At 43.3% G+C, this 25,845-nt stretch overlaps 2 protein-coding genes across 5 annotated transcripts in view; one reads left to right on the top strand and one right to left on the bottom strand.

Moving 5' to 3' along the window:
- Positions 1-7,606: 7,606 nt before the first annotated feature.
- On the bottom strand, positions 7,607-24,805 carry LOC133463963 (glutamate dehydrogenase 1, mitochondrial). Of its 2 annotated transcripts, none has more exons than XM_061745804.1 (13): positions 24,331-24,805; positions 20,581-20,661; positions 20,400-20,455; positions 19,043-19,106; positions 18,544-18,638; positions 17,120-17,299; positions 15,676-15,813; positions 12,211-12,348; positions 12,035-12,115; positions 11,217-11,340; positions 11,035-11,126; positions 10,605-10,667; positions 7,607-8,152 (listed from the first exon to the last, which is right to left on the bottom strand). In XM_061745804.1, exons 1-13 carry the CDS (start codon positions 24,740-24,742, stop codon positions 8,033-8,035), a joined length of 1,644 nt encoding a protein of 547 aa, XP_061601788.1. In that variant the 5' UTR covers positions 24,743-24,805; the 3' UTR covers positions 7,607-8,032. The 2 variants fall into 2 exon arrangements, with proteins under 2 accessions (XP_061601788.1, XP_061601789.1); XM_061745805.1 differs by lacking the exon at positions 24,331-24,805 and adding an exon at positions 23,579-23,640 and having other exon boundaries at positions 7,620-8,152.
- The window catches only part of shld2 (shieldin complex subunit 2), a 40,540-nt gene continuing 39,231 nt past the window's right edge, over positions 24,537-25,845 (top strand). For all 3 annotated transcript variants that reach the window (XM_061745802.1, XM_061745803.1, XM_061745798.1), the window contains exon 1: positions 24,537-24,713. In XM_061745802.1, coding sequence (XP_061601786.1) covers positions 24,676-24,713 — 38 coding nt within the window. In that variant the 5' untranslated portion in view covers positions 24,537-24,675. The remainder of the gene's footprint in view (positions 24,714-25,845) is intronic.

Raw genomic sequence — 25,845 nt, 5'->3', positions numbered from 1 at the left:
TATTATTATTATTATTATTATTATTATTATTATATTATATCAATATATTCAAGGTTCCAGGTTCAAGGTTCCAGGTTCACTTCATTGTCATTCCAAAAGTCCAAGTACAAGTGGAACAAAATGTCGTTGCCACTGGCTCAAAGCAAGCAATAAAAACCATTAAAACACTAAAAACTCTAAACACTAAAAGATAAGGACACTAGGCTAAAAACACATTAATACACACATCTGGAAATGTAAGAAAATGAGTTTGTATTGTATGGAGCTAGAACAGTCTCATAATTCACAAATGCACAGGACAAGTTTTACAAATGCACAGACCGATTTGCAAATACACACACAGTTTCACACGTGCACAGAACAATTCACACGTGCGTAGGACAAGATACACAAATGTATTTTTGATGCACACACAAATATAACCTGATTTACAAATGTTTTTTTGTCTGTGAGTTGCACTGGATTTGTGTGTGAGTTTTGAGACTCCCCTGACGTGACTAGATCCACAAATAGGTTTTTTTTAACACGGAAGGATCTGTGCACGTGTGAAACTGTGTGTGTATTTGCAAATCGGTCCGTGCATTTGTAAAACTTGTCCTGTGCATTTGTGAATTATGAGACTGTTCTAGCTCCATAGTATTGGCAAAATGTTAACCTAGTCCTTAAAAATGTTATTCGGTCTTAAAAACCAAACACCGTCCAGGGATGTGTGTTTGAGAAAGTTAGAATGAAAAAACACTAAAGTGCTACTAGCAGAAAGAATAAAGCCGTAACAGGAACCGTCTGAATGTGAAGGCGTTTGTTTGTGAAGGAAATCCAGGCCGTGGAAAACATGACATTCATACTGAGAATGAGAGAAAACGTATTTAAATGGAACAATTATCTGAGACAACGTGACACCGATTGAACTGAAGCTTCATGGAAGAATTAATGAAACAGTTTCATCTCCAGACTGTTACTGTTATTATTGTTATTCTTACATGTCAGTGTTTTCACTATTGTTTTTGTCTATAAATGTGTGAAAATTCAATACAAATTTAAATTACAAAAAAAACCCACCTCATGTTAATTTATTTTAATCAGAATTTAATATGAAATTGTACGACGGAGTATTAGGGCCAAACTAAGACAAAAAAAATTGGAAATTACGAGAATAAAGTCATAATATAATGAGAATAAAGTCGTAAATTTACCAGAATAAAGTCGTAATGTTGCGAGAATAAAGTCGTAATAGAATAAAGTCGTAATATTATGAGAATAAAGTCAAAACATTACGAGAATAAAGTCGTAATTTATGAGAATAAAGTCGTAATATTATGAAAATAAAGTGGCAATTTATGAGAACTCTAACAGGAAGAGCATCTTCTCCCTGTGTTAAAATTAGGAATATTGAGCATCTTGTGAAGTTAGATTTATATATTTATAATATATTTAATATTACGACTTTATTCTCATTATATTATGACTTTATTCTCGTAATATTATGACTTTATTCTCGTAATATTATGACTTTATTCTCGTAATTTTACGACTTTATTCTCATTATATTATGACTTTATTCTCATTATATTACGACTTTATTCTCGTAATTTTTTTGTCTTAGTTTGGCCCTAATACTCGTAAATTTGTGCTGTCTCTTGTGTAAAAAACGATCCTTCAGACTTCAACTGGACAAACTACAGGAATTAAAGTGTAAACATTATTATTTGCACAAAAATATATTAGTTTTAGTCAGAAACAACTTCAGCTGCGATTAAAGCTTTAAATTTAACCTGAAAGTTCAAAAGAAGTCCACAAATGTGCAAACGTAAAAGTCCTTTAAGTTCTCGCTGCAATAAACGCCACGTTTATTTTGAAGGCTGAACCGGAAGCTTCTCCTCGCCCTCTGCACTACGCTTGACCTCGTTGTCATGGCGACCGCAGCCTGTCAGTCGGGTCGGAAAGCCCCGGAGCTGGAGGGGAATTCCGGAGCCACGTGTTTGAAAGCAGCGCGCTGATTGGCTGCGGGAGGAGACAAGCCCCGCCCCCCGCCAGTGACGACATCAACAAATAAAAGACATGTTCGCGGTTATAAAAGAAGAAAAAGAATCACATTTCAGTTTTAAGAGTTAGATGAATATTAGAAATGGGCTATCTTTTTTTCTGTTAATTTTTATTTATTTTTCAACAACAATATACTAAATACATTTTCTTCTTTCTTTTCCCTTTTTCAGCTGCATACAACATTTATACACATTATATTTAAGTATTAAGCAAATAAAACAAGAGAAAACAACAGCATAATTATTCACTCCAAAATATACGTATATAATAGCAAACCCATAAATAGAAATCGGCTATCTTTAAAAATAACCTAAATTCCAAAAATTTTAAATTGCTAATATTATTTTTTATTGACAATTGACAAATCAGTGTTTCTCTTTGTTAAATGTCATTCTCTTACTGGCTAAATATCATATAAACTGTTGCAAGTGGAGAAAAATGAAGCCTCTTTCCAATGTTTTTAAATGATTTCAAACGTTTTTTTGTCTCTATAAAAAAAATTAAGTCAAATAACTGCAAAAAATATAATATATTATTAGCTGATATATCAAAGTATCTTTTATTTTAATCTCTTTCTGAAATGTCGATGCTATTTGCCTTAAAATGCCTTACTGTTTTTGTTATTAATTTGACTAATGTTTAGCTTATTGTTTGTGTCTCTTGTTCATGATTCCTCCCAAAATATGTTTTATTTTCTTATCTAGTATTGTATTTCCTCCACTAGCAGTTTGTATAAATGTGTGTTCTTGATTATAAATTGTGTTCAATAATAAAAATAAAAAAAAGTTTTATGAAGATAACGAAGAAAAAAATAGCAAAAAATAAATTCAGATTCTTCAGTAAAATAATTTAAAAACTAAATAAGTTAAAAACTGTCATTCATTTAAATCTATCTGAATTATTTCCAGTATAATCTGAACATCATAGTTAATTTTTCCTTTCTAAAATATGTATTTAATATATAAATAATTATTTTGGAATAATCTATTTAATAATATATTTATTTTTTATTTAATTAATTAATTTATTTAAGAAAAAATTCAAGGAATTAAATTTTAAATGACAAATAAATAAACTGCAGGGGTTTTTACTTCCTTCAATCACTTTTAACTGGAGCAGCCGCTCAGAGACTGAAACACTGGAGACTCAGAGGCTGTTAAAGCGCTGACTGGACATTTTATAGTTTTATTTATTAGTCTCAACTCCAGATAAAAATTACCCAAAAGAGGAAAGAGTAAAAACATCAGCGGTGAGCGAAATAAAAACATGAGTCTCAGTTTCATCGATAGATTTAGATTCACCAGAAGTTTCTCTGACACGAGTTCCAGTTTGTTGTAATTCTTTTATTTTGCTGATGGAGATTTTTAGTCAAAGAAAACTGAAAATTAGAGAAACAGAAGACGATGCTTTGATTTTGAACTAATTATTAATCAAACATGAACATGTTTGTTGTTAAATGTGAGGAAATCAGCTGGTCTCTCTGGTCTCGGTTTCCTTGACTCCTGGTGAATTTTTATCCCTTTTTTGTGAGTGAAATGATTTTTTTAACTATTTGACTCAAACCTACGACGGAGTTTTAGTATTAGTATTAGGTATAAGTATTAGTATTAGGGCCAAACTAAGACAAAAAAAAAAATGGAAATTACAAAAATGAAGTCCTAGAATTACCAGAATAAAGTCATAATGTTGTGAGAATAAAGTCATAATATATAATATAATATATAAATATAACTTTACAAGATGCTCAATATTCCTCATTTTTCTCATAAATTACCACTTTATTTTTGTAATGTTACGACTTTATTCTATTACGACTTTATTCTCATTATATTATGACTTTATTCTCGTAATTTCATTTTTTTTTTAAATCTTAGTTTGGCCCTAATTCTCCGTCGTACAAACCTGAATTGAATTAGATTAATATTTCTGAATGACATGAACATGGAAAACTAATTATTATCCAGCAATTCACTTTAATACAAAATAACAAAATGAACTGAATAAAATAAGTATCTTTCTTAAACAGAAACCTGTCCTGCTTAACTTAAAGGAGCTTGAGGCCGGATTGAGGCAGGATTTATGAAAAAAATCCATATACATTTTAAGTTTTCTAGTAATAATGTCAGATGAAGCGTTCCAAACCAAAAAGAATGATTCCTCTAGTGTATCTCTCCTTTGCCTTGAACAGGCTGTTGCTGCAAAATGTGCTGCAATTCGGTCCTGAATTTCCCGCGCTGGGCTGCGGATGTGACGTCACATGACGCTGCATGCACGTTCTCCACGTTCTCCCGTGCCGGCTTCACTGTTGGCTGCAGTACCCCCAACGGCCGTCGTGGTGAAGGGTGGCGCTAGAGAGTCTCATTTCTTAAAAGGAGCCTCAAGCTCCTTTAAAATAGTATAAATTAATATAAAACAATAGAAAGAAAGCAGAACATCCATCCTGTAATAGTGCACATTTTTAGTGCAATAACAAAAGTGCAAACAGAAAGTCTGTATAAACTCGTAAACATATTTAAGCCTCAAAGGTAGAACTGTAGCTGCAGTTGGAATAAAACAGGAAAACAGAACTTATAAACTCAACAGCTCAATGACATTTTCCTTTGGAACTTTATGACTATTTTCTGACTCAGTAAAACGGGACAAAGTGCGTCTCTTTCAGCTCAATACGGGACGCTACTTTAGTTAATTATTCAAACTCTGAACTCTGCTGGAACAAGTTTTATTTCCCTGCGTGAAGCCTTGACGACTTTAATGATGTTTCCTGGTGAACGGGAACCAGAAACACCGAACTGAGTCACTGAGGTTTGAAATGACGACAGAAACAAAGAGACGTCTTTATTTTGTGCTTTATTTCACTTGTTTTAACAAAAAGCCGTAAAAACCCTCGACAGAAGCAGAGCAGCTTCAGATAAAGTGTTTATTCCCCCCATCTTTGCATAGTCGACCCTGAAAAGCTCCTGAGCGTTCAGAGAAATGAGAGAAAGGTCAAAGGTCATTGTGCGAGGTCCCGTAAACATATTACATTCATAAGATTAAAGTTCAGGAAAATAAAACAAACATCTGCGGCAGATTTCTCTCTTTTTGTCCGGAAAGGTCAGAGCCGAGGATTCTGGGGCTTTTTGACGTTTAAAACGATGGAAAACGTCGTTTACCATCGAGAACTTTATGGGCTCAAATTAATGCCATAAGTATTTTGTATCTGTAAATACATTTTGTACTTGTAGAAATATTTTGTGCGTGTGCAAAAAATATTTGTACTTGCAAAAAATATTTTTGTATTGGTTTGCAGCCCAGTCTTGAACATCCAATATGGCGGCGTCGTCAGTAGGCGATGCAATGTGCTGATTGGCTCTCCAGAAACGCTTTGAAACCTGTGCCAAAGATCTGATTGGCTCTTATTTTTGGCACGTCAAAACAGTGCCATAACTCGTAGTTGTAAAAAAAGTTTGTAGCTTTTGAAAAAAAGTTTGTAGCTTTGTATCTAGAAGTACAAATATGTTTTGCAATTACAAATATTTTTTGCACACGCACAAAATATTTCTACAAGTACAAAATTTATTTACAGATACAAAATACTTATGGCATTAATTTGAGCCCATAGAACTTGACATGAAGTTAAATCCTTGGACTGAAACGACCTCCAGGTGACCTCTAGACGACCTTCAGTCGAGGGCGGAGCCTCACCTGCACTCAGACCAGAACAACCAATCAGAGCAGAGTGTGGGCGGAGTCAGGAGCCGCGCTGCTAGAAGTTGGGAGCTTTTATTTTGAAGGCCGCTGTCTTTTCTATTTCCTCTTTAACTAATAATGAAAAAGGCTTAAAATTTCCCATCAGGCATCACGGTGTAATGCCGTCGCTGACTCCGCCCACAAAACCAGGCCTGCTCTGATTGGTCTGATCGTGGATCAGGCTCCGCCCACCACCAGAGAGGAAGAGTTTGATTGGATGAAACCTGACTCCGCCCCTAAATCATCATTAACTAAAGTGTAAACATGATTAATTACAAAGAAGAATATTAGTTTTGGTCAGAAACAACTTCAGTTGCGATTAAAGCTTTAAATATTTGTGCAAACGTCAGGTTTTTGACCCGTTTTAACCCAAACCCTCGACGTTTTTGGCCTTTAACCTGAACTGCAGCCGTAACCGTGACGACGCCGTCGATGACGCGTCACATTTGTAACAGGTTTCAGTTTAAAGTAAAGAAAACAAAGATGTGGCTGCAGATCCTCCGTTAAACCCGCCCATCACCAGTCGCCTCGCTGAGTAAAACCAGGAAATTAATCTAATAAAACACCAAGAATCCACTTTAAAGGTTTTAGAAACTAAACTGATCCGAGTTTGAGTTGTTTTCACTTTTCTAACAACTTAAAACCAAAACTAAACTTATCTGATTGTTTCTCCAGCGGCCCCTGGTGGGGTAGAGTGGTATTACAGGTTATTACAAGAGCAGGAGGAGCAGTCGCCCCCGTGTGGCCAGACCCGGTACTGCAGCACAGAGCTGCTAGCAGAGCTGCTAACAGAGCTGCTAACAGCTGCTAACAGAGCTGCTAACAGAGCTGCTAGCAGAGCTGCTAGCAGCTGCTAACAGAGCTGCTAACAGAGCTGCTAGCAGCTGCTAACAGAGCTGCTAACAGAGCTGCTAACAGCTGCTAACAGAGCTGCTAACAGATCTGCTAACAGATCTGCTAACAGAGCTGGTAGCAGAGCTGCTAACAGAGCTGCTAACAGAGCTGCTAACAGAGCTGCTAACAGATCTGCTAACAGAGCTGGTAGCAGAGCTGCTAACAGAGCTGCTAACAGAGCTGCTAACAGAGCTGCTAACAGAGCTGCTAACAGAGCTGCTAACAGAGCTGCTAGCAGAGCTGCTAACAGAGCTGCTAACTTAGAGCTGCTAACTTAGAGCTGCTAACAGAGCTGCTAACAGAGCTGCTAGCAGAGCTGCTAGCAGAGCTGCTAACAGCTGCTAACAGAGCTGCTAACAGAGCTGCTAACAGCTGCTAACAGAGCTGCTAGCAGAGCTGCTAACAGAGCTGCTAGCAGAGCTGCTAACAGAGCTGCTAACAGCTGCTAACAGAGCTGCTAACAGAGCTGCTAACAGAGCTGCTAGCAGAGCTGCTAGCAGAGCTGCTAACAGCTGCTAACAGAGCTGCTAACAGAGCTGCTAACAGCTGCTAACAGAGCTGCTAGCAGAGCTGCTAACAGAGCTGCTAGCAGAGCTGCTAGCAGAGCTGCTAACAGCTGCTAACAGAGCTGCTAACAGAGCTGCTAACAGAGCTGCTAGCAGAGCTGCTAGCAGAGCTGCTAACAGCTGCTAACAGAGCTGCTAACAGAGCTGCTAACAGAGCTGCTAACTTAGAGCTGCTAACTTAGAGCTGCTAACTTAGAGCAGCTAACAGAGCTGCTAACAGAGCTGCTAGCAGAGCTGCTAGCAGAGCAGCTAACAGAGCTGCTAACAGAGCTGCTAACTTAGAGCTGCTAACAGAGCTGCTAACTTAGAGCTGCTAACTTAGAGCTGCTAACTTAGAGCAGCTAACAGAGCTGCTAACAGAGCTGCTAACTTAGAGCTGCTAACAGAGCTGCTAACTTAGAGCTGCTAACTTAGAGCTGCTAACAGAGCTGCTAACTTAGAGCTGCTAACTTAGAGCTGCTAGCAGAGCTGCTAACAGAGCTGCTAACAGAGATGCTAACTTAGAGCTGCTAACAGAGCTGCTAACAGAGCTGCTAACAGAGATGCTAACAGAGATGCTAACTTAGAGCTGCTAACAGATCAAACTTTATTAGCGGCGTAAACAGTTTCTTCTCTTTGTTTCAGCTCAAAATTAGAAAATAAAGTTCAGGAAAATTAAATTAAGACGTTTCCGTTCGGACTCAGAAGTTCTGAGTCTTAAAGCTGGAACCTTCTTTGGTTCTGGTTCCCCTGAAGAGGAAGAGGAGCAGTAAGACGAAGGGGGGGGTCTAGGTCTGGGGGGTCCAGGTCCAGGTCCAGGTCTAGGTGAAGATCAGACCAGAGTCCACGTAGACCCGGAACACCTTCTCGATGGCGTTCACGTAGGCCGCCGTCCGCAGGTCCAGACCCAGCTGGTACTTGTTGGCCGTCCGCATGATTTGCTGCAGAAATAACAGATAAAACATTTAATCTGTTCACAATAACAGATAAAACATTTAATCTCTTCACAATAAAAGATAAAACATTTAATCTCTTCACAATAAAAGATAAAACATTTAATCTCTTCACATGGAAACTTGGTAAATGTTTAAACTTTGAGATTGTTTCTTTAATTAGTGCCACGGCAGCGCCAAGTGGCAATCCTCCTGCCTCTGCCTCTTGGCGCAGGCAGAGGCACTATTGTTATTGTGTGCGTTTCATCTTATTATTCATTTTCCTGACAAACTTCGGCGCGTAACTAGTCCCGCAGCTTTGAGAAAACGCGAAAAGTAAAAACGTAGAAACGTGCGCCTTAAGCGGGAATCGTGTGCTATGACTTTTATTAGCGATGGGTGTGCACGTTTTTGCGCAACGTGCAAAAACGTGCGCTTGTAGCGCCAACCGGAATGCATTGGGAGAACTTTGGGGCCTCACCACTCGCACACCGTTACTCGAATAATTCTGAACCGATTTAAAAAGTTGTAGGCCCTGAATTTAACTACAGTCCTGTGGATTTTCAGAGCGATGGCACAAATAGGTTTTGCACGAAGTGCAAAAACATTTCCAAATTTCCAAACGAATGGGGAGATTTTCCCATGTAAGTGAATGGGGCAGAATGTCACAATGTGGCTGGAAGGAGGTTGGAAAAAAAACCCAAATTCACCTTTTTTCTGAGTCACCTATCTTTCTCATACTTGCACATAGAAATATCATTCAAACTTCAAAACGGAGGAAAACTTCTCTTCTCTCTCCAAACCTGAAACTATTTCTTCCTAAGATGTACACTTTTCAAGATATGAGCCCTCAAGCGAGGACTGGAAATCACTTTTTTGTCAAATTTAGAGTGGAAATCTCATTTTTTAGAGTGGGAGGGACATTCAAAAAATGACCTTAATTTTTATGTGTAACCGAGCTCACGACCGAACCGTGAAAGCTAGAAAGATAATTTTTGGTCAGAATGTAGACATAGATGTTGGGATTCATAAAATGTGACTTTCACAGGCGGGGTATGCACAAAATTTAAACAGGGGGGTATAAAGCTGCTCCAATTCCTGCCTCAGTATCCATTCACTGTAATGTAATCAAAAGTTTTCTTCAAAAAAATCTCACTTTGTTTTCGAACTTCCGTTACTAACACATTTTAAGGAATATCTGAATAAAATTAAGATTGTCAGAATCTGCCGGGTTCTTTGTCTCTCACGATGTCTTTGTTTTTCTGCTAGGAGCTATGGTTTTCTCACAAATCGGAGTTATTTGAGACCTTGTCACAAGGCAAAAGCTGGGGTTTTCTCACAGCCAGTCCGGAACCTTCCTCATTTCGAGGTTCTTGTTGCCGGGGCAACCAGAGCTCAGCTGTTGACTGATTAGACTGACCCAGAACTGGTCACATGACCCAGTCAGTACAGACTTCATATACTTTACCTGGAAAAAGGAGAAATCTGACCCCTGACCTTTTGACCTTAGATGATCACCAGTCCTGATGGGAACCGGTTCATGGGATATATATGTATATTAGTATTATATATAAATATATACATTTGTATAGTATACAAATTAGCCCCGCCCCTTCTTCTGATTGGCCGATAAGTTATAGTCCAATATGTTTTGAATGGTTTGACATACAGAGTCATGGGTGGTGTCATTGGACTCGGTATTGAGTCCTTGACCTTCATTGGTGCAAATTAGCCCCGCCCCTTCTTCTGATTGGTTGTCTCTATTTTCTGCTATAACTTAGTCTTGACTTAGTTTTGAGTCCTTCACCTTTATTGCTTGCAAAACGCAATAATGTACACAAATGGGTAGCAGCCCGCCGTGGCACTCTCCAAATTTCTGCGAGGAAATTGTCTAGTTTAAACTGTTTTCATGATTATTTCCGTTTAAAAGCAGCACAATGTAACTTTTGTTGAGTTTGGCGGCTCCTTTGGACAAAAGCGGTAGTGCTTTACCAGCAGTGTGGAAGTTCCTACCATGCTCCTCAAAGTTACATAGTGCCAGTGAAGGCGATACAGATTATTATAATTATTATTATTATTATTATTATTATTATTATATTACCCCTCAGACCAGGACAGAGGTTCATTAAACCTGTTGGAAGTTGATGTTCCATCACAATGATGATGATGAAATATTAGATTAAGCTGGAAAAGTTACATAGTGCTGCTTTAACTTCTGCAGGTTTAGGGGCGTGTCCTGGTTTCCTGTGGTCTCTACTGGGCATGTGCAGGTAATGGCTGCCGTGTTGTTGTGTGTGTATGTGTGTGTGTGTGTGTGTGTGTGTTAGTGTGTACATGCATGTGTGTGTATGTGTGTGTGTGTGTGTGTGTGTGTGTGTGTGTGTGTGTGTGTGTGTGTGTGTGTGTGTGTGTGTGTGTGTGTGTGTGTGTGTGTGTGTGTACATGTATGAGTGTGTGTTACCCGGGCCGAGCGCTCCATGGTAAAAGCCAGTCCTGAGTGGACGATGTCTTTCTCTGACGCTCCCTGGAAACAGAGGAGAGGAAGAGGAGGATGAAGAGGAGGAAGAGAAGTTCTGCAGAACCTGTGGTGTCAGGTGTCATGGTGATGTCATGGTGGTGTCATGGTGGTGTCACGGTGGTGTCACGGTGGTGTCACGGTGGTGTCATGGTGGTGTCACGGTGGTGTCATGGTGGTGTCACGGTGGTGTCACGGTGGTGTCACGGTGGTGTCATGGTGGTGTCATGGTGATGTCATGGTGATGTCATGGTGATGTCATGGTGGTGTCATGGTGATGTCATGGTGGTGTCATGGTGGTGTCATGGTGGTGTCATGGTGATGTCATGGTGGTGTCATGGTGGTGTCATGGTGGTGTCATGGTGATGTCACTGACGGAGATCCGGTCCTGGAAGTCTGCCGTGGGGACGATGGGGATGGAGCCGCCGTGTTTCCCAAACTTCCTCTCCAGACTCTCCTGGACCGACACTGAGGAGGAGAGAGAGGGTCAGGGGGGGCCCCTGGGGGGGCGGGGCCTCTAGAGGGGGCGGGGCTACTAGAGGGGCGGGGCCTACTCACTCAGCAGGTGGTAGTTGGAATCCCGCTCGTACTTGAAGGTGAGGCGGCCGTAGCTGACGTGGTTCAGGTTCTTCAGCCACTCGAAGTAGGAGACGGTGACGCCGCCGGCGTTCAGGTACATGTCCTGGGGGGACAGGTGAGGGACAGGTGAGGGACAGGTGAGGGACAGGTGAGGGGGGGGGACAATTAAACAGTAAATAACAAATGAAATTAATAAAATGATGAGAAAAGAGGTAAAATAATAAACAGTAAGGGCAGTAGATCCAGCAGGTTCATCTCATTCTTACAATGGTAAGAATTACGTTTCTATACGGTCAAAACGTACAAAGACCTGGTTACAAAAGTAATCTGTAACTATTCGTACTAGCGATGCCCCGTTAACATTTCTTTCACACCAAGTACGAGTATTTTAATTTGTGTACTCGCCGATACCGAGTACCGATACGATACTTCTACCACAAAAATAACTAGGCTAAAAATGCAATGAACTGGAAGACTAAGGTTTTATTTGCAACTGATAAATTCAATAAAAATAAATAAAATGAGTAGAATAATTATTTTAAACAAAAAATGACCTTTCTGTGTAAATAAAAAGTCTCCACATGGCACTGTCTTTTCATTCAAGAAAATATCAAACATATACCGGATTGGCCCGAATATAAGACGACCCTGATTATAAGACGACCCTCTTTTTCAAAAACTCAAGTTTGAAAAAAAGACTTTTTGAACACCAAATTCCATTTTGGTGTTTTGCGTTAGGGGCGGGGCCAGGTTAATGGGGGCGGGGCCAGGTTAGGGGGCGGGGCCAGGTCACTCACCGGGATCACCAGCACGTTCCTCTCCAGGAAGATCCGATCGGCCTCCGGCGTTGTCGGCCCGTTGGCGCCTTCAGCAACAATCTGGAAACAGACCCGGTCAGTTTAGCGTCTCGGCCCAGCGACTAGCAGCTAGCAGCTAGCATCTAGCAGCTAGCAGCGTCCGGCGGCGGCGGCACCTTGGCCTTGACCCGGTGGGCGTTGCTCCGCGTCAGCTGCTTCTCGCTGGCCGCCGGGATCAGGATGTCACAGTCGGCCTCCAGGATGCTGCCGTCGTACGGAGACGAGCCGGGGAAACCCACGATGCTGCCGTTGGCCTGCAGACGGACACACAGATTGAAACTCAACTCACACAGACGCAGGGCAGCTACATGTACATTTAAGACCTATTAATACCATTTTCAAACTAAATTTAAGACCAAAAGTCACTAAGAAATCCAGCTCCGAGGTCCAGGTTGCCAGATCTGACAGGTTCCAGCCCAAACGTGATGTAAAACCCACCGAAATAATGAAAAACCAGCCCAAATCATACATTCTCTACGTTAAATCCGTCAATTATGAAATGCATAATAAATTTCAAGCTTCACAACAACTATAAATAGCCCAAAAAAAGTTCAGGTTCCAAACAAAGACTAAAATTAAATTGAGTAGATTATAGCAAATATAATATTAATATGTTTCTACTTTTCTCTGACAAAATGGAAACTTTTTTATTAAAAATTTCTTCTAAATATTTAGTAAAAACCAGGACAAGCAGCCCAAATATATATTTTTCAGCAACAATAGGGCTTAAACTTGTCCAACCTGGCAACACAGATTCTCCTCAAAATGATGAAAAAAACTTTTCAATGATGACTGGAAACATTTTCTCTAACATTAAGACCCTTGGATTGAGATTTAAGACTAATTAAGATATTTAAAGATGGAATTTCAGAATTTCAGCGCCCTGGGACTGCAGTGACCCGGTTCTGCCAGCAGGTGGAGCCCTGGCTGAAACTTTTCTCATCAAAAACTAACCGACTGAAGGAGAACCAGACTAGTCTGAGGCTTTGCAGACTAGTCCGGGGATCGGGCCTCCCCTGGCCGGAGGGTGGAACCATTCTCAGGTGTCTATGTCTTATTTTGTCAGTATGAATGGGGGGATGTTGGACCATTTCCCCCTCTGCCTGGGGGCTCCGGGGGCGCCCATGGAGGTACGGTGGGGCCCTGGCCCGGCTCAGAGGGCCGGCCCCAGTCAACTGGATGGCCGGTGGGGGAGCGTGGGCGTCCTTCCAGGGCCTTCCTGGACCTTCTCCCTTCTGTGGGGTTGCTGGTGGCCTGGGTTCTTCCTTGTCGGCCCCTGGTCTCGCGGGTGGCGGGGTTGCTCCTCCCCCACTATAGATACACTTCAGGTGGAGCTTTGTTTGGTTTATCTCACTCTCACACACACACACACACACACACACACACACACACACACACACACACACACACACACACACACACACACACACACACATACACACACAGACATATACACTGGCTTGTTCACCTGCATGCTCGCTCTGTAGTTTTTGGGGTTAGTTAGCGGTAGCTTAGCTCAGACTGGGATTTGGGTTGATTGCTGCTCGTGTTTTGGTCGGCTCCGTGTCGGTTTTGTGTTTCGTTTGTGGATTTTGTTGCAAATTTCCAGTGCTCGACGTGAGGCCTCCGTGTGTTCCTGCTTCCTGGATTGCCCCCCCCCCCCCCCCAAAAAAAGTTATGAACATAAGGTTTTCAAAAACCACCGCAAACAAATTGGCCTCTATAATCTTAATATGTGACTTCATTCTAGAGATATGGAGGTTTTTGGGGAAAAAATGACCTTGAAAATTAAATTTGACCTTCAACATGACCTTGAAATAGGAAATTTATCTCAGAATTGAATTCCTAGCACCAAAAAAGTAGAAAAAGTGACAATAAACAACAGTCTAGGACTAAGAGAAGCTGAGATTTGATCTTTGGTCTTTTCTGCGGGAGACATTTAGAATGTTCTGCAAACCGGCCACTGGGGGGCGTCACAGTTTGTTTGAAAACCTTATGTCCATAACTAACACGCCAAATATCAAAAACTGCACGATCTTTATGATATTTGACAGATTCCCTCCTGGCTATTTAATGCCAGAAAAAAACGGATTCAGGCAACTTTTGTATCAGTGCTGGATTATAGGCCTGGGCAATAAACCAAACATTGGCCCCTGTGAGGAACCAGAGCGGCCTCCCCACGTACAAGGGGACAAGGCAAAACTGGACCTGGGTGATGAGGTGTAAAAAGAACCTTGCAGAGCGTAGAATGCCAAAAAATAAGGCTTTTTATTGTGTGCCAAAAAGCACAAAAACATACAAGCGAAGGCAAAAACAATATTCTAACAAGAATGGCACAAAGGGGCATAGCCTCACAACAAGCTTCCTTCAGCAGCAGCCTCTTCCGGTATGCAGCTGCTGTTTATAAACCCTGGTTGGGAGGAGAGGTTGATTGGACACAGGTGGGCTCCAATTAGAAGAACCAGGCACACCTGTGTGCTGCTCCCCCGCAGACCACGCCCAATCCTCCACTCTGACACACACATTAAAAAAATGTCCGGTGAGGGTGAGAAGGGGAGGGGTTGCTCACTTTCTCACACTTCCCTCCCCCTCTGGAGTCTCGCCAACCCCGTTGCGAGACAGGAAAACGGCCATTTCCTCCGGTTGCCGGCCGCTTCCTCCCAGTTGCCGAGGACGCTTCCTCCCGGTATCCGAGGACGCTTCCTCCCGGTATCCGAGGACGCTTCCTCCCGGTATCCGAGGACGCTTCCTCCCGGTATCCGAGGACGCTTCCTCCCGGTATCCGAGGACGCTTCCTCCCGGTATCCGAGGACGCTTCCTCCCGGTATCCGAGGACACATCCTGCTGGTTACAGACCTCCTGCTGGTCACCGGGTCTCCCAGACTCCTGCTGGTCACCGGGTCTCCCAGACTCCTCCTGGTCACCGGGTCTCCCAGACTCCTCCTGGTCACCGGGTCTCCCAGACTCCGCCAAACCCACGGCGTCGCTTCCCACCTCTTCTCTCCAGTTTTCAGGTGGCGCCAAAGATCCCACTCCTGACACCAAATGTGAGGAACCAGAGCGGCCTCCCCACGTACAAGGGGACAAGGCAAAACTGGACCTGGGTGATGAGGTGTAAAAAGAACCTTGCAGAGCGTAGAATGCCAAAAAATAAGGCTTTTTATTGTGTGCCAAAAAGCACAAAAACATACAAGCGAAGGCAAAAACAATATTCTAACAAGAATGGCACAAAGGGGCATAGCCTCACAACAAGCTTCCTTCAGCAGCAGCCTCTTCCGGTATGCAGCTGCTGTTTATAAACCCTGGTTGGGAGGAGAGGTTGATTGGACACAGGTGGGCTCCAATTAGAAGAACCAGGCACACCTGTGTGCTGCTCCCCCGCAGACCACGCCCAATCCTCCACTCTGACACACACATTAAAAAAATGTCCGGTGAGGGTGAGAAGGGGAGGGGTTGCTCACTTTCTCACAGCCCCCCCTCACCAGCTTGTAATCCTCCACCCCCCCCTGGGCCCCTGGGGGCCCCCCCTCACCAGCTTGTAATCCTCCTCCCCCCCGGGGCCCCTGGGGCCCCCCCCTCACCAGCTTGTAATCCTCCAGCTCCTTGGGGTCGATCCCTTTGGGGTTCCAGATGTTTCCGTCCATTTCTCCCACTCCGACACATCGGGCCCCGGACCGGTGCAGGTACCGCATGGAGTGGAGGCCGACGTTCCCCAAGCCCTGGGGAGGAGTTCAAGTTCAAGTTAACTTCATTAACACCCGTGGCTAGATTAGTTTTGCAGTAAAAGCATCTCACACACAATCTCTACTGTCATTAATTTAACCCAGGACAAAAACAGTGAAAAAAATGACCAGGTTTAGGATAGTGATGCACCGAAATGAAAATTTGTGGCCGAAACCGAAACCGAAAATAATAATAAACACTTGGCCGAATACCGAACAATACCGAACATGGTTCTTCGCAGTTTTTCATTTATTTTGCCAATTTTTTTACCATTGCATAAATCAAATAAATTTGATTTAGGCTTTTAAAAGAAAAAAATCTTTTACAAAATTACAAGGTAGAAAACATTTGTTGAACATAAAAAACTGAACATTTTTTAATTTCCCAGCATTTCTTAAATATTCCAGCAGACATTATACGAGCAAAGAACAATAACTTAAAATAAATAAATTTGCAACATAAATTTTTTGGCCATCTTTGAGCTTACGTTAGGCTTAACTGACTGAACATTGTAACATAGGCCTTAAAACAATAAAAATGCATTAAAGCGCTCAGGGTTTTTTATCATTTCAAATGATAAATCAAACTTGTAGCTGAAAGACTTTGCAGATGTTTCCCCTCTAGATATTTGAGCAGAACATTCATTGCAAACAGCCATTCTTGTATTATTCTTTGCCACTCTAAAATACTTCCACACTGCTGACATGTTTGCACCACTTCACTCCACGCTCTAACGTTTGATTTCCTCATCTAAACCTGGAATAGATTGATTTATGTTGTTTTGGTTCCACCTCCTGGTGGAACCACAACTATTTATGTGGTGCAACAGTTACGGAGCGGCCAGTCTATTTATATTACAACGCCGTTATTAATTGTTCGGTTTTTTTCCCACTTATTCCACCGAACACCGAAAGTGTTTTTTTGCCATTTTCGGCCGAACAATTTCGGTTACCGAACAATCGGTGCATCACTAGTTTAGGACAGAACAAGACAGACGTGGGGGAATCACGACGCTCACTGACAGGATAAAAGTAGATGTTTCCCACAAGGCAACGAACAATGAATGAAGAAAAGAGTAAAAAACAAGTCAGGGTTTCTAATGAATAGAAATAAATAAGTTAAAAGCAGGATAGACCTCAGTAATAAATAAAAATCGTTAAGATTTGTTTAAAAGAGCGTTACTGTGGCGACCAGCCGGACCCCCCAGGACCCCCCCAGGTCTCACCTGGACCCCCCAGGACCCCCCAGGACCCCCCAGGACCCCCAGGACCCCCAGGTCTCACCAGGACCCCCAGGACCCACCTGGACCACGAAGGTCTTGTCCTGGAACCCGGGACAGAGCCCCAGCTGGCTCATGTACGAGGCGTCGTTGATGAAGTTCTCGATGCCGTGGAAGACGCCGCGGCCGGTGGCGCTGATGCGTCCGTGGATCCCGCCCTGGCTGATGGGCTTCCCGGTGACGCAGGCGTAGGCGTTGATGTCCTGGGGGGGGGGAGAGGTTAGACCTGGTCGAGACCCCCCTGGGGGGACAAGTTTATTTATAAAACACAATTCAACACACGGTCGTTCAAAGTGCTTTACATCAACATTAAAGCTGCAGCAGCGATGAACGGGCCCTCGCGCCCAGGCCGACTTCCTGTTGGGTTTGGGCCATGGTGCCAAGAGACTTTTCTTTAAGTTGTGACATGATACAGGTGTGTACCGATTTTCCTGCATGTACGTCAAACCGTATTGTGGGGCTTGAGGCACAAAGTTTTCTAGGGGGCGCTGTTGAGCCGTTAGGCCACGCACATTAATGCAAACCATTAAATATCACATTTATCGCATTAAAATGAGCATAGTTGAATATCTCAAAAACTGTAATAGCTAGCATGATGAGACTAAAATATGTTGCAGTACAACACGTCCCGGGTTTGTCAATGTTGAAATGATGTCTGTACGATAAACCGTTGCCTAGCAACAAGTGTCCAAAATAAAATTGAAATTTTTTTATTATTGAAAGTTAAATATCTCAAAAACCGTAATAAGTAGCATGATGAGGTTGTACGGTCCTTTAGTGCCAATCGGGCCGAGTGTTTGGAAATTTGAACGATGTCTCTACGATAAAGTTCGGCCGAGCAATAAGTGTCCAAATTTTCTCCTTTTTTTTTGCTTTTTGGCAACTAGCGTTGCCACGGTAACACTTTTGACAGAGAAAAGTAATACCCATCGAGGCACGATGGAGACACATCCAACGATGTGTGACATGCATGGGTGCACGTTGCGGGTCGGGCCGCATTAACGGACGAAAAAACGTGCAGAATAATAATAATAATTGAAAATGGCCGACTTCCTGTTGGGTTTGGGCCATGGTGCCAAGAGACTTTTCTTTAAGTTGTGACATGATACAGGTGTGTACCGATTTACCTGCATGTACGTCAAACCGTATTGTGGGGCTTGAGGCACAAAGTTTTCTAGGGGGCGCTGTTGAGTCGTTAGGCCACGCCCATTAATGCAAACCATTAAATATCACATTTATCACCAGGCCTGGATTGGTGATACATTTGGTGACTTTTGGGGCACGTTTAGGGGGAAAAAAGGCCCTCATTTCATCGGAAGAAAAATAAAAACGAGAACAATTCCTACAGATACAATAGGCCTTCACACTGTCAGTGCTCGGGCCCTAATGAACAACAAATAAAATGAAATAAAATGATAAGAAAAGGGGTTAAGGCTCCTCTACTAACATAGTGTCCCATGGTGGAGGCGAAGGTGTCAGCGATCCAGGACATCTCCCTCTCTCCGGTGCCCATGTCTGGGGCCGGGACATCGATGCCGGGACCTGGGGGGACAGAGGGGGGGGGGGGGGGGGGAGAAAGTGACATCAGCAAAACCTCAACGTCTCAGAAGAACCTGGAACTACGTCTGACTGGTTCTGTCCTCATCAATCATGTAGTCCAACTACACTAATTAACCATTACTGGATCACATGAGGACCTCTGAATAATCATCATCAATAATCATCTGAATAATCATCAATCATCCCCCTCTGCTCCACCCTACAGACCCCAGACCTTGAGGCCACGCCCACATACATGACTAACGTCTGACCTTTGACCTGGACCAACGTCCTGAGACCAGCTGGTTCTGCTCTAGAAATGTTCTGCAGCCGGTTGGACCAGGACCAGGTCTGACCTGAATCCAGATTAAACCTCGGGAGGATAAAGTGAGGAAAAATGAACCCACCAATGAATCCTTTCTTAGCCAGCTCTATGGTGAACCTGCGGGTGATTTTCTCCAACTCCGTGTCCTGGAATCAGAGAAAAACATGGATACATTAAAACAGATAAATTAAAAGAGATACATTAAAACACAGATAAAATGAAAACACTAGTGATGTACCGAAATTAACATTTGTAGCCGAAACCGAAAATAATAACACTTGGCCGAATACTGAATAATACCAAACAATGGTTCTTTGCAGTTTTTCAGTTATTTTGCCAATTTTTTCACCATTGCATAAACCAAATAAATGCAGTGAAAAACCCGCCAGTCACAGTTTGTCTTACTGTACTTATTGTATTTTTTTCTCATAATCCTTTTTCATTTTCTCCCGTTCAAATCCAGTTAATCGGGTCGTGGTGGGACAGATCTCTGTTTGACTGCATCATCTAACACGCCGTTATTAATTGTTCGGTTTTTTCCCCACTTATTCCACCGAACACCGAAAGTGTTTATTTGCCATTTTCATCATTCGGTGCATCACTAAAAACACAGATAAATTAAAACACTAATAAAAATTCAGAAATCCAGAAATCCTCCAAACTGTTCAAGTGGAGGGTTTTTCTAAGTTTATCTGAGTTTATATAAGTTGATCAGAGTTTATCTAAATGAATCTAAGTTTATACATTTATAAACATATACATGTATCTGAGTTTGTCTGATTTTATCTGATTCATGTTTTTTGAGTTCTATCTGAACCAGATTCCTGGAATATTTCCGTCAGAGGTCGGAGGTCGCCGCCCGGCTGAGCTGCACGAGTCACATGACCTCAGTTCCCCGTAGACATTAACCCTGGTGTGTGTGTGTGTGTGTGTGTGTGTGTGTGTGTGTGTGTGTGTGTGTGTGTGTGTGTTGTCTGGACATCAGGGAAAGTGCTGAGTCATCACGTTGGAGCAGCGGCCCCCTCGTGGCCTAAACATCCCCGTTAAAATGTAAGAGATTTTATCAGCACTCGACACACGAACACAGCAGCAGAACACGGCAACTTCTAGTAACTAATAACTGATAACTAGTAACTGATAACTGATAACCAGGGGCGGAACAGTGGTCCAACACGGTCAGAACCTTCACATGAGGTTCTACCACCATGGATTTACCGATCAGCGCGATCGGGCTGCTCCGGGCAGGCCCACCTCCCTCCATTCGGCCACTGCGCTATTGGACGCGCCGCACATTTTGAAATAAAAATAAGACGTTTATATCATATTTATATATTTATTTGCTCCTAATGGTCGTGAAAATACGGTAACTCTAACTGTGGAAAGTTCTGGTCTGGATCCTCCGACCCCTTATGGACCGGGTCGGAGGGTTCTGGACTTACAGAATAGTTCTTGGGGTTGATCTTCACTCCGGCCTTGGCTCCACCGAACGGAACATCTGAAACAGAAGAGAACCAGAACCGGGTCAGAACCAGATCAGAACTGGGGTCTGGGTCAGAACCAGAACTGGGTCAGAACTGGATCAGAACCAGGTCCTCGTCAGAACCAGGTCCCTCTACTCACCCACGACGGCACACTTGTAGGTCATCAGGGAGGCCAGAGCTTTCACCTCGTCTACGGAGACATCGGAGCTGAACCGGATCCCTGGAGACGACAATAATAATTTTTATTTAATTCATAATAATAAAAATAATAATAATAATAATAATATTTTTTTTCCCTTAGTACTCCCACAATGGGGAAATTCTTTCTCTGCATTTAACCGTTTTCCAGCTGAACTAGTAGCAGTTCTGCCATTATTCTGACGCCCGGGGAGCAGTGAGGGTTAATGCCTTGCTCAGGGGCCCAAAGTGGTCGACCTCGGTTGTAATCCAGAGGTTGAACCTGGAACCTCCAGACCCTGCTCTGTAACCACCAGCCCACCACTCCCAGAGTATTGTTCAGTAATAGTTTGGTGTATCCAGATCTGTTTTGGTCTAAATTACCAGAGAAAGATTATAGTTATGATCATTATTCTGTACTTTTATCATCAAACCACTGGTCCTGGTCTGGATCCAGGGTCGTGACTCGTACAGTCAATTCAATTCAATTCAATTCAATTCAATTCAATTCAATTCAATTGCGTCTATTCCAACAGAAGTTGTTTCTTTCCAGAACCAGAACCAGAACATAAACCCCAGAGCAGTTATTACATAAACAATGGCAGGTAAAAACTCCCCTAGTGGGAGAAAAACCTTAAGCCAAACAGTGGCAAGAAAAACTCCCCTTTAGGAGGAAGAAACCTGGACCAGGACCTGGACCAGAACCAGGACCTGGACCAGGATCCAGGATCCAGACTCCTGGAAAGCGTCCCGCTCCGTCCCGGACCTGAACCTGAACCTGAACCTGTCCAACCGGTCCTGGATGAACCGGTTCTGGAGGAACTAAAACCTCCAGGAGTCTGGTTTAAACCAGAGTTCAGCTGGAGTTCAGAACCGTCTGGTTCTGAGTTGGATCCAGGTTGATCTTTAAGTTCCTGGTAGAGACAGAGACGACCTGAGAGACGTGGGGGGAGACGGGTCTGTCTGGTTCCGGCCCGCCGTGACTCATCAGGGTTTGGCCCGTCGGCCCGAGACCAACGCCCTTAAAGGGCCGGTACACAATTATCCTTTGTTACTGCTCAGGTGACTCAGCCGTTTCCATGGAGACGGTCTGTCAAGACCAGGAACCGGCCGAGAAACACCAGGAACCAGAACTAATGATGGGAAACATCTGGAAACTCATCAGAGTGATCAGTTCCAACGCTGCAACACTGATCAGATCCATCAACGAGGGACGATTGGACCTTCAGGACCGACCCGGAACCACATGACCCGTTAGGACCGACCCAGAACCAGCCACCTGCTCTCTGAGACTCCAACAATCACATCCTGATCAGTCTTAGTTGAGTTGCTGAGCAGTGATTGGCCGTCCCGGGTGCCAATCACCAGGCCCCGCCCCTGTCACCAGGCCCCGCCCCCGTCACGAAGCCCCGCCCCCGCCAGAGGCCCCGCCCTCATCATGTCTGACTGGAACTCCACTAGATCATAGATGATAAACGGGCAGCTGTATCTCGTGGGTTCCGGACCTGAGCAGCTCTGCGGACCCGGTTCCGGTCCGAGTCCCCGCTCCGTACTGCCCCCCCCCCAGATCAGTGTCACTCCCCGGGCTCTGGACCGGACTAGACCAGACCAAACTGGACCAACAACATTCCTGTCCGGGGAGGAAACACCAGCCAGTGTTAAACAAACACCTACCGTACACCCACGTACAGACACACCTCCACAGCTACAACCTCCACCCGGATACTCCAGGGGTTTAACAACCTGCAGCTGATACCTGATCACCATCATTGATCACTGATCAATGATCTGGACCTCAGGTCTGTAACACAACACCAGCAGGGACAGACATCAGCAACCAGACTGGAGAGGTGAAGGTAAAGAGGACGACACCCAGATCCGGGAACCATGATCCTCCAGACCAGAACCCGTCTGGGGCAACGATGGACCCACCAGACCAGACGGTCAATTTAGTTCTATTCTATTCAATTTATACAGAGTCTATCCCGAGTTTCCCCTCTGGGGATCAATAAACAACTATCTTATCAGCTATCAACTTATCAACTATCTTCTCTTGTTGCGAAACTAATCGCCCCCTTGGGGACAAATAAAGTCATTGATTGATTGATTGATCAGTGTTTCCAGGATGTTTCCAGAGACCAGAACTTGAGCTGCTGGTCTGAACGTCCAGAATAAGGATGTTAACAATTTTAGATTTATTGTTGATAAGAAAATATTCCATTAAATTAATCAATTAACAGTTAATTGGTGATTTATCATTGGGTTTGTGTTCTGTGATGCTGATTTAACGTCTTTAAAAAAAAGCTGCATCACAACAACATACCGCTATATACAAGTTCAAAACACTGACTTTTGCTTTTAAAATAATGGCATTGTCTTTTAAAATACATTTTCTTTTAACTTTTCCACAGTTATTCAGGCTCGGCCGACTAATGTTCTTTTACTGTCACTGCTATTGTTGTTAAGTTTGTATCAATAAATATTTGGCTAAGGAATATAATATAATATGTTTTGTGTATTCTATATGTCAGCTAAAATAATGTTTGTTAAATCTTATTGCGCACCTCCCAATAATCTAATAATATCTACCTCATTCTGCTGCACCTTTACCTTTTTAATTATATAAATATGTTAATAAAAGTCACATTTGCTTATTTACTATTGCTACTTTTAAATCTGGTACAGGGAGTCAAATTCCTTGTTGGGCCAAAGTTCAAACCTGAACAATAAAGCTCTGATTTAAAAGAAAATCACTGCTAATCAGTTAATAGATTGGTATGTTAATCAATTAATCAATTCATTAATGAATTGATTAATTTACAATTAGCATCCCAGATTTCAGCAGAAACACCTCAGAGCTGCTGTCCAGCACGGAGGTGGAGGGTTGGTGGTCTGGGACCTGGTCCTGGACCTGGTCCAGGTCCTGCAGGTCCAGGTCCAGGTCCAGGTCCAGGTCTCACCTCCCTTGCAGGGGGTCCGGTGCTGGCTGTGCTGGGCCCGGTACCCCTCCACCACCTCCCACTCCCCCTGGTCCTGGTCCTGCAGGTCCAGGTCTGGACCGGCAGAATTTCGACCTTTTTCTCTAAAAAATTTGACCGTTTTCTCAAAATTTCGACTTTTTTCTCGATTTTTTCTCAAAATTTCGACTTTTTTCTCAAAATTTCGACTTTTTCTCGACTTTTTTCTTAAAATTTTGACTTTTTCTCGACTTTTTTCTCAAAATTTTGACTTGTTCTCGACTTTTTTCTCAAAATTTCGACTTTTTCTCAAAATTTTGACTTTTTTCTCAAAATTTCGACTTTTTCTCGACTTTTTTCTTAAAATTTTGACTTTTTCTCGACTTTTTTCTTAAAATTTTGACTTTTTCTCGACTTTTTTCTCAAAATTTTGACTTTTTCTCGACTTTTTTCTCAAAATTTCGACTTTTTTCTCGATTTTTTCTCAAAATTTTGACTTTTTTCTCAAAATTTCGACTTTTTCTCGACTTTTTTCTTAAAATTTTGACTCTTTTCTCGACATTTCGTCTTTTTTCCAGGTCCAGGACCAGGTCCAGAACCAGGTCCAGGTCTCACCTCCCTTGCAGGGGGTCCGGTGCTGGCTGTGCTGGGCCCGGTACCCCTCCACCACCTCCCACTCCCCCTGGTTCTGGTTCTGGTCCTGCAGGACCAGGACCAGAACCAGGACCAGGTCCAGGTCCAGGTCCAGGTCTCACCTCCCTTGCAGGGGGTCCGGTGCTGGCTGTGCTGGGCCCGGTACCCCTCCACCACCTCCCACTCCCCCCCGTCCCGCCGGAAGGGGAAGGCCAGGCTGATCACGTGGTTGCAGGGCTTGATGACGCGCAGGATTCCTCTGACGCGCTTCCGCTTCTGCTCCTCGGTCTCGCGCGTGCGCAGAGCGTCCAGCAGCTGGTCCTCCACGATGGCGGCCCCGCGGTCGAAGAACCCGTCCACCATGCGGGAGAAGCCCGGGTCGTCGTCCCGGTCCACGGCCTGGCTGTAGCGGCGGGCCGCCGCGCCTGCGCAGTGGCGGGAGGCAGCCGCGCCTGCGCAGTAGCGCCATGCCCGGGCCGGGCCCCGGCCGGAGCCGGGCGCGCGGGTGAGCAGCTCCCCGAGGCAGCGGTGCATGTTCCGGGCTGTGCAGCGGGCAGAGTCCCGGTCGGAGTCCCGGAGGAACGGGCGGGAGGCGGGAAGAGAAGCCGCAGGTGGAGCGGGGACTGCGGGGGCGGGAACCGGGGCCGGCCCCTCCTGGAAGCCCCGCCCATAGATATACGTCAACGACGCCGCCATATTGGATGAGGCAATAAAATAACGTTTGAACCATTTTTCACACAAAATAACATTTGAACCATTTTTCACACAATAAAATAACATTTGAACCATTTTTCACACAATAAAATAACATTTGAACCATTTTTCACACAATAAAATAACATTTGAACCATTTTTCACACAATAAAATAACATTTGAACCATTTTTCAGACAATAAAATAACATTTGAACTATTTTTCAGACAATAAAATAACATTTGAACTATTTTTCAGACAATAAAATAACATTTGAACTATTTTTCAGACAATAAAATAACATTTGAACCATTTTCCAGATAATAAAATAACATTTGAACCATTTTTCAAACAATAAAATAACAATTGAACCATTTTTCACACAATAAAATAACATTTGAACCATTTTTCAGACAATAAAATAACATTTGAACCATTTTTCAGACAATAAAATAACATTTGAACCATTTTTCACACAATAAAATAACATTTGAACCATTTTTCACACAATAAAATAACATTTGAACCATTTTTCGGAAAATAATAGGTATATTAGTGCGTGTGTGAATGAATAAATGAGACGTAAAACGTACATTTCTTTGTAGAAAGGCGCTTTATGAACATAAGTCCATTTACTTGTATTAGTTTACAGTCTTGAACATCCAATATGGCGGAGACGTTGATGTATCGCAGCAGCTCCATGGGGCATTAGAACTTCATTTAAAAGGGATATCTTGGAAGCTTAATACAAGTAAATGGACTTATTGTCATAAAGCACCTTTCTACAAAGAAATGTACGTTCTATTTCGTCCCTACTGACCGCCAGGCGGTGCTGTAAGCACTGGATATCTTCCCTCGCGCATGCGCATGTCGAGTACAATACCAACAATGTCACGTCACCCGTGACCCCTGCATGACCCCCGGAAGGGTATATCTTCCGGCGT

This window comes from Cololabis saira, chromosome 17, assembly GCF_033807715.1.
Source record: "Cololabis saira isolate AMF1-May2022 chromosome 17, fColSai1.1, whole genome shotgun sequence".
NCBI lineage: Eukaryota > Metazoa > Chordata > Actinopteri > Beloniformes > Belonidae > Cololabis > Cololabis saira.
The sequence above is the reverse complement of the archived record's forward strand: the minus strand, read 5'-3'. Positions and strand labels throughout refer to the sequence as shown.